The sequence below is a fragment of the Pagrus pagrus genome, assembly GCF_965226575.1.
Source record: "Pagrus pagrus genome assembly, chromosome: 15".
Lineage (NCBI taxonomy): Eukaryota > Metazoa > Chordata > Actinopteri > Spariformes > Sparidae > Pagrus > Pagrus pagrus.
Genome location: NC_140199.1, coordinates 13,305,950 through 13,320,620, shown reverse-complemented (window position 1 = coordinate 13,320,620; position 14,671 = coordinate 13,305,950). Strand labels below are relative to the sequence as shown.

The 14,671-nt window shown below is 42.0% G+C and overlaps 2 protein-coding genes across 7 annotated transcripts in view; one reads left to right on the top strand and one right to left on the bottom strand.

Annotated features, from left to right (window-relative positions):
• The window catches only part of smap1 (small ArfGAP 1), a 107,861-nt gene extending 104,710 nt beyond the window's left edge, over positions 1 to 3,151 (top strand). For all 6 annotated transcript variants that reach the window (XM_084375331.1, XM_084375332.1, XM_084375328.1 and 3 more), the window contains one exon: positions 212 to 3,151. In XM_084375331.1, coding sequence (XP_084231457.1) covers positions 212 to 358 — 147 coding nt within the window. In that variant the 3' untranslated portion in view covers positions 359 to 3,151. The remainder of the gene's footprint in view (positions 1 to 211) is intronic.
• The window catches only part of b3gat2 (beta-1,3-glucuronyltransferase 2 (glucuronosyltransferase S)), a 48,023-nt gene continuing 36,246 nt past the window's right edge, over positions 2,895 to 14,671 (bottom strand). The window contains exons 3-4 of the mRNA XM_084375333.1: positions 13,753 to 13,901; positions 2,895 to 5,385 (exon numbers count right to left, since the gene is read on the bottom strand). Coding sequence (XP_084231459.1) covers positions 5,299 to 5,385; positions 13,753 to 13,901 — 236 coding nt within the window. The 3' untranslated portion in view covers positions 2,895 to 5,298. The remainder of the gene's footprint in view (positions 5,386 to 13,752; positions 13,902 to 14,671) is intronic.

The window sequence follows — 14,671 nt, the reverse complement described above, 5'->3', positions numbered from 1 at the left end:
AGGAGGAGCCAAAAGCATTTAAGAACAGAGGTGAAGGTAAAAAGTGAGTGTTGGAGGCAGGGGAGTCGGGGTAAAGGATGGAGAGCAGCCGCCCTGCTAACAGGAGGAGAGAATAGCTGTCTATTTTTGCTCAGATGAATTCTTAACTGACTCCCCTCCTCCCTCCCTCTGTCTCTCTCTCGCCCCCCCTCGCTTTTATTTTCTCACTCAGATGACCCAGCAGATGTCAGGCATGAACATGAGTGGTGGAGGGCCAGCGCCAGCCACTTTAAGCCAATCAGGAGCTCCAGCAGCTGGTTGGCCCGCGGCGTCACCAACGGCTTCCGGCCAGACCCTCAGCACTCAGCTGTGGAAGTGACGAGAAGAGGCTCCAGAGGATGATTGGGGGGAAACGGCAATAAAACGACCTGCCACCCACCTCCTCAGCATAAACAACGCACAGCGGGGGTAGTCCGACTGCCCCTCCCAAACCCGACACACCTTCACCATGGTTCCTTTAAAATGAAAAAAATAACAAGATGACATCACACTGGATGGAGTGGAAGAAAAAGAAAGACTGGCAGCTGTCGTTTCCAGTCTTTGTTCATCCTTCTGCTTCATTTTTTGATTTCCTTTAGTCGTTGTTGTCTGAAGAAAGAGACAAAAAACAGCAGAATCGACAACAAGAAAAGCTGCTGGACCAATAACGCCGAGTGTCTATTCTAGTGATATGATATCATTACCAAAATGGATAGTTAGTGAATAGTCTTTCAGTACCTACAGTAGATATGGCTATCTTGTGGTTGGTCTATGCTACCCTGTCCTCACCCCTCTCTCTGCTGTGTGTATTGTAGCCCTCCCTCTCCCCTCCCCCCCCCCCCTCTCTGTAGGGCGAGCAGAGCCTCGTAGCAGATAATCGTCTGAACAGTACTGTATTTATGTGAATAAGATGTGAACCTTCCTCTTTACAGAGCCATAAGAGAGAGGTCGATGCTTCGACTCTCAGCAACTTTGTTTGGTTTGAGTTTCTCTTCATCGCTCCTCGGAAGGAAAACATCTGGAGATCAGGTTCTCCAGTTCTCTCCTTTCGAGTCACTTTGACTGACGTGGGCTCAAAGCTGCTTATACAGTAGACGTTACTTTGCACTGATTCAGCGAGTCATTGTTATGTAATTTGACCATTTTCCCACAAGGAACTCTAAGACATTCAGAGTATTAAGTCAAACAGTGTCTCATTAGAAGCGCTTGTAATTTCTTTCCCCCTGCAGCCAGTGTAAGAGCTGCTCCACAGTAAAGATCTTACACACCGGTGGTTCCTAACCTCTGGGTGGGGTCACAAGATAGACATAAAGGATTGAAAGATAAAAAAAATGCTTTTGTATAGCGACATACTGGAGAGCCTTGGCTCCAAGGATTTTAAAAACTGTTCAACAACTGTAAGAAAATGCAACATCACTCTTCGAACTTCTGCCAACTCGGTTCAATTCAAACTGTGGCAAGAGATCGCAAGTAGGGCCGGGCAATACAGCTAAAATGTTACAATACAATGTCACTAAAACTAGCCTGAAACATCAGTATTTCAAGGCCTAAATGTGCAAAACGTGCACCATGTGCCACCTGAATTTGCAATTAATAAATTCTTGTTTCTGTCTGTAAGAGAGCTAATAGTCACACATCCAAAAATATCAAGTCCGTAAATCCAACCCTGTTGTAGATGCAGTGTCTCGAGCCACAGTCCTGAAAACTACAGATATCCTGTCGCAGTATGAGGGTCTGCTGTAACTCAAGACGGCTAACGAAGCCAGCTGTCTGTCTTTCTACACTTCTACAGGCTGAAAATATCCTTTTTGTGAATGTTGTAATAATTCAGCGTTGCAGACACTTCACACATAAAACACAAGAACTAAAATTTATTCAATTTATTGCCCTGCTTCTGTTGCAAGTAGACATTCCTCTGAAAAGGAAAAAATAGAGTCGAAAGCAGTTGGGAACCACTGATAAATAAATTATATACACACACACACACAGTATACTGGCTGTGACAACACCGTCTGGCCAGCTATTCATTATCTATAGTTGTATCAACAGTTGAATTAATTGATCCTGCCCTGTTTCTCATACTGCTCGCTGGTATCCTCCTCCTTCAAGTCTCGGTAATTGCTGGGCGTCCCCTGGCTCCCCGGGGTGTCTTTGGTAGCCATGCTGCGGCGTTTTGAAGTGTTTTAAAACCAAGCGAGCTGGATTTGCAGGAAAACTGGGCTCCGACCCAGTTTACGACATTCCTTGTTGTTCAAATGTACCATTTCCCCGAGGCAAATGTTCGCACTACTGGAATCACAGCGGTTTGTCTTTTTCTGCACTTTAAATAGCAGAGCAGGTACTGTATCTCTCGCTGTGTTGTGGTTTCGTCTCTCAGATCATTGTCAGGCAACAGCGGAGATAAGTGAACCGTCAGTTCACTTCCAACATTTTTCTGTTTTTTTTAAAAAACTGGATAAATGTGACACCCAAAATGTTGCTCCCTTCATGTATGACGCTGTAACCGTATGTTCTGCCATCCGCCATCTTTATTGTGGTGTTTTGTTGTGTGCAGTACAAGAGAAGCACAGTTAGTCTGAAGCAAATAAACCTGGACGACCGATCACAGGGCTAAACTGGAGTGGACGGTGCTAGCAAAAAGGGGACCTGTATGAAAATGCTGGATGGGTCCCATCACCACTGTCCAGTCCTTGTTTTTTCGTGAGAGTGAGAACAGAGGAGGAATGAGCAAACACACACACACTCATGTGCACACAGAGTTACGATCACACTGCCAAGCGCCGATGCAGAGATTCATGTCCGTATACACAGGGTCCCTCTGCCATGCAATAACTGTTGCACATACATGTGGTTAGTGTGAAGAACACATCATCATGTTCAATAAATCTACTGTCCTCCAGGTTTATTTCCAATGTGTTTACATTTTCTGGTGCCTAGTACAGAGAAAAAAAAAAAAAAGTGTTTTCCGTGCATTTAAAAGATATACAGGAAGTTTTCTGTGTTCATCTCTGTCCAATGACTCTTTAACTGTAAAAGTACCGTTTTATCTTTTTGGAGTTTCTTTTGTTCGCTCCTTTTTTCCGTTCCAAGTTTTACAAGAGGGTCATTTGGAAATAAAGGCTGTTGAATCCTGGATTTAATCCTGTTTTTATTCCCTGCGTTTACACCATACACCAACACAGTCCACCCTAAACTTTAGTCTTCGGGACAAATACTGACGTTAACATGCACTGAAGGAAATTCGTAGCGGCCCGTCTGATGTGCTCTTTTTTTTACCCCGTCTGCTCAATTCATACCTTTTTATTCCTCCGCTGGCAGGTGCGTTTAACTTGTGAGGCTTGTTTTCTTTGTTGTCAGCCCACAGACTACATTACTGACAGCAGCTTGTCACGAGAGATGTTACTTGTGACTTCACGTGAGCCATTTCCAAACCTGATCACATACTTCACATACATAGAGAATGAGAGGAGGACAAAGGTCGTTCCAGTTCATTATATATGAGCAGTTCGGGGTGATGTAATTAAAGAGCATTAGTAAGTCTTTACCACATTAAGTTTGACATGTAATTCATTTAAACAAAGAGGACCAGAGCTGGAAAGTCTAGCTGCGTGTGTTAGTCACTCATTGGCATTTTACAGGTACGAGCCACCATGAACACATGAAGAGGGTACTTTTCTTCATCAACAAACAGACCTACAACCTTTAGCAGACGATAAACAGTGAAAAGCTGATGCAAAAAATTCCATTCCAACATTTTAATCTGCTCAGCGAGAGATATGTAAACGAAGTCAGAAATATTGTTTGAAACAAATAGTTCAATATTCTGGGAAATACTTGCCATATTTCAGTACGATGAGAAAAACGATACCAATTTTGTGTGCAGGTACAGAGCTGGAGTTGGGTTGTGGTTAACCTAGCTTAGCTTAGCATGGGAAAACAACTAGCTTGGCTCTCTCCGAAGTTCAACAATACATGTACCAACACCTTTAAAAGTGTAGCTTGTAAGATATGGCCGCCTGTCGACGGTATCCGAAAATTTAAGAGGCAGCATACCACCAGAGTTACAGACGACGGCTGCTCACTATACTTGCTGTAACGTTAGCTATCTTTGGCTGTAGCTACTAGCTGCCGTTAGCAAGTCAGCTCAGTTGGCCAGACCAGGACTGTGACTCCAGGGACGAGAAGACACAGCAGGCGGGGGCAGGAGAGTCATCAGCATGTGGAGCTGATATATTTCACATCTTACTCTGTCAGTTGAGGATTTATCTCGACCAAACCAGAGGTGTTTGCAGAAAAGACAAATCAAGACCAAGAGTTTTAGGCCTCGTTCTGTTGAGTTTAACTCAACAGTTTTTTTTTTCATGAGCTTAAAAGGCAATTAAGCTCGTCTAAGTCCGGTAAAAGAGAGACACTTGACACAAAGTGACAGGACAGGCAGGGCTCGCTGGTTAGCAACGCAGCACACAGACGTCTTCGACATAACGTCAACACTGTTGTTTCTTCGCATTCAGCTGATAATGTTAGTTCATTTTTTGAACGTTTTGACCTAAAAACTCTGGTTATATCTTACAAATTGCCACACTTGAGTAATTGACATATTGTATCTAGTTGTATGCTAGCTCACTGTCGCTGCGCCCAGCTGAACGAGAAAAGGCGTGTTAATATGTACTGGTGCTGGTAGGCATATTCTTGGTGAGGGCCAGGCTGGCTGTTCATGGTCTTTATGCTAAACGCTAACAGTATCCTCCTGATACCTGCTTCATACATGCACAGACAAGAAATTGGTATAAATCTTCTTAGCCGCTTAAAAAAAGCAGCATCTCACGACCGCTGTCATAAGAAGTAGGCAGTTACCTGGACCACAAGTCTGGTTTGTATGGTAATTATAGGTATCACAGTTAATTTGACAATGATGTATTAATGATTAAAAATGACATTGATGATTCACATGGCACTTTTCAAATAAGCGACATTTGTTTTTTTACACATATACTTCACTTTTTTTTACATCAGCAGGCCGTGGATGGAGGAAATACGCAGTCAGAGTCATCCCAGTTTATTACACAAAGATATTCAGCGCTGTCCAGTCCTCACGGAGCACGTTTGACGGACAGCCAGAAGTCTTGAATCATGCAGCTCCTCAGAGTCTGTGTTCGCCGTGAACAGATTGTATTAGTCCGATAAGGAGAGAAAGCAGGGGGCTGCCGTTAGTCCCAGCCAAGAGATGATGGCCAGCCACAATCAGCTTCTGGTTCAGGATCCGCTGCTCAGCTCCTCTTTTCACACCTCAATCACCACAGTGTCTTTCCGATGTTTGGGCTCATTTGCAAGGTGTGGTTTCTCTGTGCGAGTGTGCCAAACCAGCACCTGAAAAAGAGAAGGCGAGGGGTGAGGAAATCTGCTGACGGTGGAAATGCTGGGGGATAAATAAAGAATGAACAGGCTGTTATGCTTGGATAAATACAGCACAGATGCAGGTGGTTGGCGGAGCTAAACTGATACCACGTAAGACCAAAGACTCAGGTTGATGTTATTTGGATTAAATCAGCTGATACCTGATATTTTGTGCCCAAGAATTTCTGTGTGTGTCAGAGCAGAAGAATATCTGAGAAAGCTTTTAGAAAATCATGAAGAAACAATGAAAGTGACACTAAAAACAGAGTAGATTACAGGACGATTTTGTTTTTTATTGTTTTATAGTAAATCTTTCTAACAGGTGTAAACTATCTGAGGAAAAGGTCCAATAATGTTCAAGCAGTCAGATTATTGGACTAAACCCAAGTGTGGCCTCACCTATTTGGACATTAAAACAAATGCAAACCATAAAAAAATATGATCCAAGGAGGGGTAGGGTGAAGTTTTAGGGTTACATGACCCCCAAACAGAGGCACACTTCCAGCCAAGGGTAGTGAGGACTCGTTTCAATCTATTTTGGTCCTTTTTTCATTAAAACAAGCAAAAAACAATTGCTATTAGTTTGCTGATGTCTTCTCTTTGATGGCATATGACATCAAAGTTGCTGCACTTGGTACTGCTCCTCTAATAGCAGTGCTGACTGGCAGGGCAGGAGCACTGGTTGCTAATGTTAATAAAGCAGCGCTAGTGGACAGGTAATGAAGTGGTGTTCCTTTTTATTTGATGACTTGACTGATATCATGAAGTTAATGAACTACAAACGTCCATCAGACAAATGGCAAATTGCATTGTGACAATATACCTGGATTGGCACAGTAACAGCAGTAAGAGAAATCAACACAGCAGAAGATGCCGTGTTGGAAATGTCCAGTTGTGTGTTTTAAAGGGTTGTCTCAAGTCATAGGGGAGATTTGACAACTACCTCTTGTAGATCTGTTCTGAGGGGCACTTGAAAACAAGGGGTAGGGGGAAAAATTGGAAATGGGACTGAGCCCTTGAGCGCGCTGATTGTCTGATTGCTTGTATTTCTTGCCTCGTTAAACTTTGTTGTAGCATGTTGTCCTCACAAAAGTGAAGTTTTGGATTTGAGACGAAACGGATGCACTGAAGACCGTCTTGAACCCAGCCAGCAAAAAAAAATACAAGACGTCCAAAGCAGACCCGTGGACTGTTGGACCCGATCTAAATGGACCAGCCAAACCAAAGAGAACACCACTCCAGAAGCAAGACTGCTCCAACAACACTAAGTGATCACGTGCGATCAAAGAGTAGAAATATGTAATATCACTCTGCTCTTCACAGATCACTCTCTCTAGCTTCTATCAAAAAGGTTGATATCTCTCCTGTGATGGTAATTACATGTGATCGGACGTGATGACGAGTCCCTTCAGATCCACTTTAGTATTATACGTCTTGACACAAAGATCAGTGAACCTCAGACTGACGCACACTTCACCCCTGAAGTTAAATGTACTGTATGGGATTCATGAAACCCCCATGTATTGGTCTAAAGCTACTGGGTAGTTGTTTTTCCCTTGTTGTTCAGACTTTTTGAAGTAAAGGGCTTCGTTCCTTGATGATGCTCTGATGAAATATCTGTCAAATGAAAGACACGGCTGTATTCTTTGAAACAGATGGAATTGTATCCTCCTGCTGTGAATCTGACGCTCACCAGCCTGCCAGGAGGGATTCCTCACACAGGAAACAGTCTGACACCTCCTGAAATGGATCAAATCAAAAGCAGCACGCACCTCACCGCAGCTGTTTGTCTTGCGTTTGCAGCCAATTTCACAGCAATATATTGGTGACAAAACACCGCAATGGATGCAAAGATTAATATTTTCCTGGAGAGCGGGACAAGTTTTCCTCCTCGGAGATTCAAGTGAGGTCGTGTGGATTAAGAATGACTTTTTTAGGAAAGAGCTAATGAGCTTATAATTCACACGTGACATTTCTGCGTCCAAAGCAACACACACGCACACACAGACTCACACAGACTCACAGGAGCATGATTTATTGCTGGCTGCCTTAGTTTCTGGGCTTCTTCAGGTGGAACATGTCACTTCCTGCACACTGTGCTGCTAATTGGCCCACTTTGCATATCTAACGAGGCTAATGTAGCAGCCACTAAAGCATCACTCCAGAGCTGTGGGGAAAATGGTACTGAGCGTGTGTGAGGATGTGCACGTGTGTGTGCACTCGCACCAATTATGCAGTCGGAGTGCCCTCCCCCGTTCCCCCGGACTCAAACACCTCTCTTTCTCCCAGTTTGCTCTCCATTTTCCTCATTCATCACGTCCACTTTTTCTCTTATGGCCTTGCTCCCGTTTTTACCTCTCAGTTCTTTCTCCAGCGCTATCTTTCTCTCCTTCCCTGAGGCAACTCTGAGACAAAAAGCTTTACCAGGTTAGAGCTGCTTCTCTTTTTTTGCCTTAATAGCATAACGTGAGGACAGGCTAGATTCTCCCCAGCAGACGGAGGAACTGGTAGAGAAGCAGCGAAAGGACGATTGGGTAGCAACAGCTTCTAGTTTGACCTTGAAATAACTTTAATTCCAGATTATTGCAACTTGTGGCCAAAATTTACATTGTGAATCTTATATGATTATAGGCTGATCATCAGACTGATATGAATACATTTGAGTCATTGACAAAAGCTGATAAAGATACATCGGACTTCTTTTTGAGGAATAAGATGTGCTGAGTAAGATGTTACAGTTGTCAGTGCTCCCAGATGGACACAACATGTTATGGAGACATTGTTTTAAATTCCCTCAAACATTGGTTCAAATCATACCTACAAGATGATGGTAAACATGAATCTGAGCAAACAAAAATCACATGGAGTTCCCTGTGTTCAACATCTATATGCTTCTCCTTGCACGGACCTTAGAGTATTATAACAGCTCCTACCACACTTACGCTGATGACACTTAACTCTACACAATAGTGTTACCACATGACTACAGTCCATTACAAATGCTGAATAAGTGCATCAAACAAATCAATGAATGGATGAGCCATAATTCTCTACATCTGAGATAGCTTTTAGGTCAATGCAGCTTTTACAAGATACTGCTGCTGTCTTACTTATAGTAATGACAAAAATGCTGAGACACTTGCAGATGCAAGGCAAACCAGAATCATGTCAGTTCTACATCTCAGAATAAGGCTACATGAGTTATGCTTTAAATTAATTAACCAAAGAAATAAAAATACATAAATTCAATGGAAACAATCACACCACCAGGTCCCGTAATAGCTGATCTTATCACACAATCTTTCTCAGCCGATGTTCAAATTTCCATCCTTCCGAACACTTTAACAACTTGAGACTGTTTTCGTCACCTGCAGTTTCCAGGAATAAACTTCTCACACACGTCTCAAGACCCAAGTTGTGATAAACCACGACTGTCCCATAATGGGACCGAGAGGAAAATGTGCATCAAATCCATTTGTAGTGATTTTAGGATCAGATCCTCCAAACCAGATGCAGTGGTGGTCAGAGATGCACTTAGCCACATTCATAAAATAAAAATTAGGTTTAGCAGAAACCTGAAAGCCAATGCAAATGCAATAAACATCGGTATAGTCTTTCAGTCGATGGCAGCAGACGTCTCTGTGTCGCTTTTCTTTCCTTGGTGTCTTCTTTTTAACTACACATCCAGTCAGATCATCCACCTATCCTCTGCTTTTATTTTCCCTCCTCTCCCCCTCTCCACTCTATCTCATTTTCCTCCTGTGCTATCATCTGTCTCCATCTGTTCCTGCTTTCCCCCTCCTCTCTTGTCCTGTCACTGCTGTCTGTTGCCATTAGTCTCCTGCTCTAACTACATCACAGCTCCTGTCAGTCGTCTCCACATACTGACCGGCCATCAGATGAGCATTTCTGCCCTCCATTGTCAAGGTCAGGATTCAGGCTCTGTGATCCTGATCCTAGATACCTTCTTCAAAAGTGGTTAGAGCCTGGAGTTAGGGTGTGTCACAGTGGCTGGAAATCATTTCAATCACAACTGTTCAGACCAGCCGAAACCAACAGAAAGTGGTTTTCATTACAACTTCAGCTTGAGGGTTACTTAAATCTGTCAAGCACAAGGTGTGGAAACCCAGATATTTCAATATATCAACAAAACTAGGACTTGTGTAATGACTAATGATGATGTTCATTTAATGCACTGTACAGTATACTCTTCACATTTTAAATTATGATGATGTTATTAGTTGTCTGGATTACCACTGGTGGTAGATGATAATTTATGAGTAATGATGACAATGATATTTTATTCTTTTCATCATGAATTGTCACTTTGGTTTTATGGGAGGATATTAAAGAGGATTTCCTGGGGTTATTCTTGAGAGGTGTGACTCTGCTTGGTAACATCCGCACTGAGCCCTTCAGGAAAGCATCCACTGGGATTATTTCTTCGTGGATTTAAAGACGGCTTGATTGATTCTCCATAAATGCTACATTGCTAACAAGGTTACGGTCAATGTAAAGGTGCAATATGTAAGGATTTTAGTTTAAAACGTTTAAAAAATGAACTCAAATTATCAGCACAATGTGAAGAAATACCAATATTGATGCTATGTCAAAGATGTCTATGTATTGTGTTGCAGCATGCTAAATAAAGGCTTATCTTGTCTCATCTCTGTCTATTCAATATTCAGCTATAATAAGCTCAAATACAACCTATTGAAAACTTAAAGAACAGCTTTTGTTTAGCTTATTTTGTTAACATTGCACAATGGATTGTTGTTATTCATTTTTAAATTTTATGATTATCATTATTTTTGATCACTTATTTAAAAATAATCATGCTATTATAATTACATTTGACCCCTTTATCATTTATTTTCTGTATTGTTTTCTGTTCATTGTACAAAAGTCTTTTGTCATCTTCTCTGCTCACACATCTATGATCCGTGATGATGTCATCTCTTACTCACAAGAACATTTCATGATGACATCACATTTTCTGTCTACACGACAAAGGGCCGAGTTGGTCACTTGGTTTTGAGGTATGACCGCTTTATAAACTGTCACAGTTTCTAACTACACAACAGGGGCTTTATGAACGATGATGTCACATCCCGCTGCTTTTGTCACTGTGACGTGATAAATGCTGATATCACATCTTCTTGTCTGTGCGGTGCTGGGCGATGACTGATGATGTCACAGCCTGCTAATGGCCTATATTAATATCAGCGGCAGGGCACCTCCATTAGTGTAATGGGGCTGATAATGATGATGATAGTTTCAACATGGAGCTGTCTGCAGCAGCAGCAGCCAGCCAGCAGCAGCCACCAGTAAGTGATGATCCAGCAGCACTGGGGGTCTTTATTCTATTCCCTGCAGAAAACATTTACCCACAACCCACCAGGGACTTAAAAGTGCAACAATGTGACCTACACGCATCTGGTGAATTGGTAAATTTACAATTCACATTTGTTGAGTCCAGATGAAACAACCGCTTGCTGAGTTTTTCTCCACAGAGGCTGAAAATACTGTTTGCAGATGTAATGGACAGAGATAAACAGGATGAAACAGCATAAAACAATTTTGTTTTCGACTAAATATATTAAATAAAAATCAACAATACCAAAGCCCCGCTGGATGCTGCAGTCAAACAACTAGAAATTACAGGATTGAAGGGAAGCAGGGAAGTCTGAACATACTCTGAACCCCCTTCCTTTCTTATTACATCTACTGTCATGTACAAATAACTAACTCAACAACTTAACACAGACACATTTAAAGCTGGGGTTGGAGCTCTGGAGGAGCAGTGGGCAGCCAAGGTACAGCACCCGCAGAATCAGTCCCAGTTTTTAGCCAATGCCTCAGTGCCAATGAGTGTACGGGCTGCCCTGACCCTATTGCGGGAGTGGACTAACCCACAAGTGCCTTTTTCAGGGTAAGGTGCTGTACCTGTAAGGTCCTGAGGTGAAACTGTGAAACAAAAAATGTGTAGGTCAATAATAATATTTACTTATGACGCTTACAAGTTAATAAGAAGAATCCTCCAGAAATTAACAATAGCTTTACCAAACCCTTATGGCTGTGTGGCAATTAATTGTCGAAGTATTTGGTTTGTACCAAAGTATCCAACAGACCAAGCCTGGTTTCAGACCTCTGAATTGCGTCTTGTGTTGCAATCCCTGACTAAATCAATCAGATATGTAGCCATGATAAAGAGCAGGGATGTCATCTGTCAGAACCAGGAAAATAGTGACAGAAACAATGGCCACAAAAATGGTGTCAACTGTGGATAAGACTGATAAAGATAAACAAACTTTTCTAAGTGGACTTCCTTCATGAAATGATTGGAGAATTATTATGATTATTGGGCTCTGATGGATCTTGCCCACTGCTAATATCACCTAAAACAGTATCAGAAAAAGAAAATCCATAAACGGTTAAAACAACAAACAAGACAAAAGTCCTTTAAAATGAATTTTCTTTGTTTGGACCGACTGGGGACTAACAATCTTTGCTCTCGTATTCCTTTAAGGGTAAAAATGTAATAGAATCCATTTCTCACCAAAAGTCCTTTAAGGCGGCTCGGTGATGGTTGTCAAGAGGATGAGTGGCTTCATAAAACCAAGTGCCAACAGGGGCTGTGGTGATTTGAGATGAGCTGCATCGATCTCAGCTGTCTAAGCACACAACTAGAATTGATAGCGCTATAACGCCATTTCTATCCAATTCAAGCTGTGTGTGTCTAAGTTTAGCCTGTGCCACCAGCTTAAAGCATGAGTCATGCTGTCAATAGTGGGGAGAGGTGCCCCATGGTTAGATACTGCTGTGATGGTGACTGCAGTTTAATATCCGACACACACACACATATACAAACACACAAGTGCTAGATTAAGACAAATATATTACTATTAAGACGAAAAACTGAACCCTAGTCTGAGTCACCCACCTCCCATATGCAGGTCAATGCAGTCTGATAACGTACTTGTTACATTACTGACCAATCCTGCCCACCCATCATCAACAACAATGACTTTGAGGGGTGAAACGAAGAAAAATCACTTCATTTTAAAGAGAATCTAAACTGCATAATGGCTGTTTTTTTAAATTAAATCTTGACAACAGAAATGACCTTTGACCTTTAGGGCTTTGTATAAAATACAGTGGTGTGATGCAAAGCTGCTGTCCGATAATTTCACCCAAAATATCTGGATTCATACCAAGAGGGGTTTGTTAATTTCTGGGGGACCGCACCGCGCAAGATTGTTGATTTCTTCCTGATATGAACTGTCACTGTTGTTTGCAATGCAGCCGGTGATGGTGGTGTCATCCACATACTTACTATATATATATTATACTATAGAGGGGACTGAGCACACAGTCCTGGGGGGCTCTGGTGTCGAGCACTAACATAGAGGAGGTGTGACTGCCAATCCGTATTGTCTGGGGTCTGTTGGTGAGGAAGTCCAATATCCAACAGCAGAGTTTGGTGCTCAAGCCCAGAGTGTTAAATTTTCCAATTAGCTTCATCGGTGAGATTGGATTAAATGCTGAGCTGGAGCCAACAAACAGCATCCTGACGTAGCTATTGTTATTTTCAAGTTGTGTGAAGACTGAGTGGAGGGAAATAAATTGCCTACTGCGTACACAGAAAGTTGTTAGAAATTGTCTTGAGGGCTTCGATGTAGAAATTCATGTTCAAGTTTGAACTCATAATATTTTACCCATGCGCCTAAATTAATGAAATAATAGATCAAGTCTGTTTAAGATCATTCAAAGTAAGTCTGAAGGGAATCTTGATAAAATCTCTAAATAATAATGTTCTCTGTGAAATCAAATAGTCAAAATAGAAAATACATTTTAACAGTGAAAAAATGCAGAATTGCATTTGGCATTATTGTCGAATGGCCAAATGGAAGGTGTGCATGCAATGAGAGGAGGTCTTGGTTGGTGAAGTTGGTTTTGAAACACATATAAAAACAATCTTTGGGCCATTTTTCATGCAGTCTCTAACTTTAGCTCATTCATTTCCTGTCAAGTCACCAAGGTGCCAGGTTTCAGTATCACTTCATGAGGTAAAAATAACACCTGTGAAACATCACTCAAATAATGTGGCAATAACTAATGAAAAGTTATAGAGTGTGAACCTCAATGAATTCCTAACTATTAAAATTCAGCTGGATTACTTTTAAAACTGGAGAAAAAATCTGAATCCAATGGTCTGAAGTTAGAAGGAGCACCTGTTGTGATGTTTACAGCAAATAATGTGACAGGTCATTGGAGGAAAAAACATTTAATTTGAAATGTTTCTGCAAACTTTGGCATCAGAAGTGCCTGGTTACTGACCCGGGTGCAATTGTTGGCCTTAGGCTCCAACTCAGTGACCTTGGTGATCTGCTTGAGGAAGTCCGACTCCTGCATCCCTGGCTGGGAGCCACGCCTCTTGAACTGTGCCCGCGGGTTGGCCAGGATCACCTGGAGGTTCACTGCGAAACCTGCGGGGGAGAGAGAGGGAGGAAGATGAGGACGAGTGGGAACAATGTCGTAAAGAGGGTGCTGAGGTTAGCCAGCGTGAATTAAAAGCACATTATGAGGCTATTATAATCACAGCAGAAAATGAGTGAGTGTATTAGTGTATCTAATGACTATGATATGGCTGATATGAAATTCATTTACCACAGGGGTCTGCCATTCTCCTGCGATAATTGTACTTACTATACATGAGAAGAAGAAAAGCATGAGACAGTGAGAGAGAAGTCAGAATGCTAAGGGTGCCGGTGTGTGTGTTGTAGTAGAGGAGAGGTGGAGATTAATGGCTGGCTTGCAACCAGATTTAATCAACCTGATTAGAAAAATTGGAAGCAGTGAGGGAAAATCTGACACGGCATAATTACTTTGAAAGCAAAGAGATATTAGCTGTCCTACAACCAGAAACGCGTTTGAAGGTTGAAAAGAGAATCTGATTGAGAGACTAGTCTTCACAATTATTTTCCATAACTCAAAATATCCACTTTACATAAAGGCAACAATCTATAACACAAAAGCTCCAGTTGACCCCTTTCTTCTGCTGCGCTTAACCTTGTCCTCATCAACATGTGTGTGGAGAACACATCATTCACACATCTGATGTGCTGTCTGACCCTGAGGGCAGAGGTCTGAACGTGACACATGATGTGCCTCTTTTACATCTTTCTGCCTCCAACTCTAGCTGACTCAGAGATGTGCTCAGAGACGGAGCTGTGGATCACGGTGGGAAATAAAAACT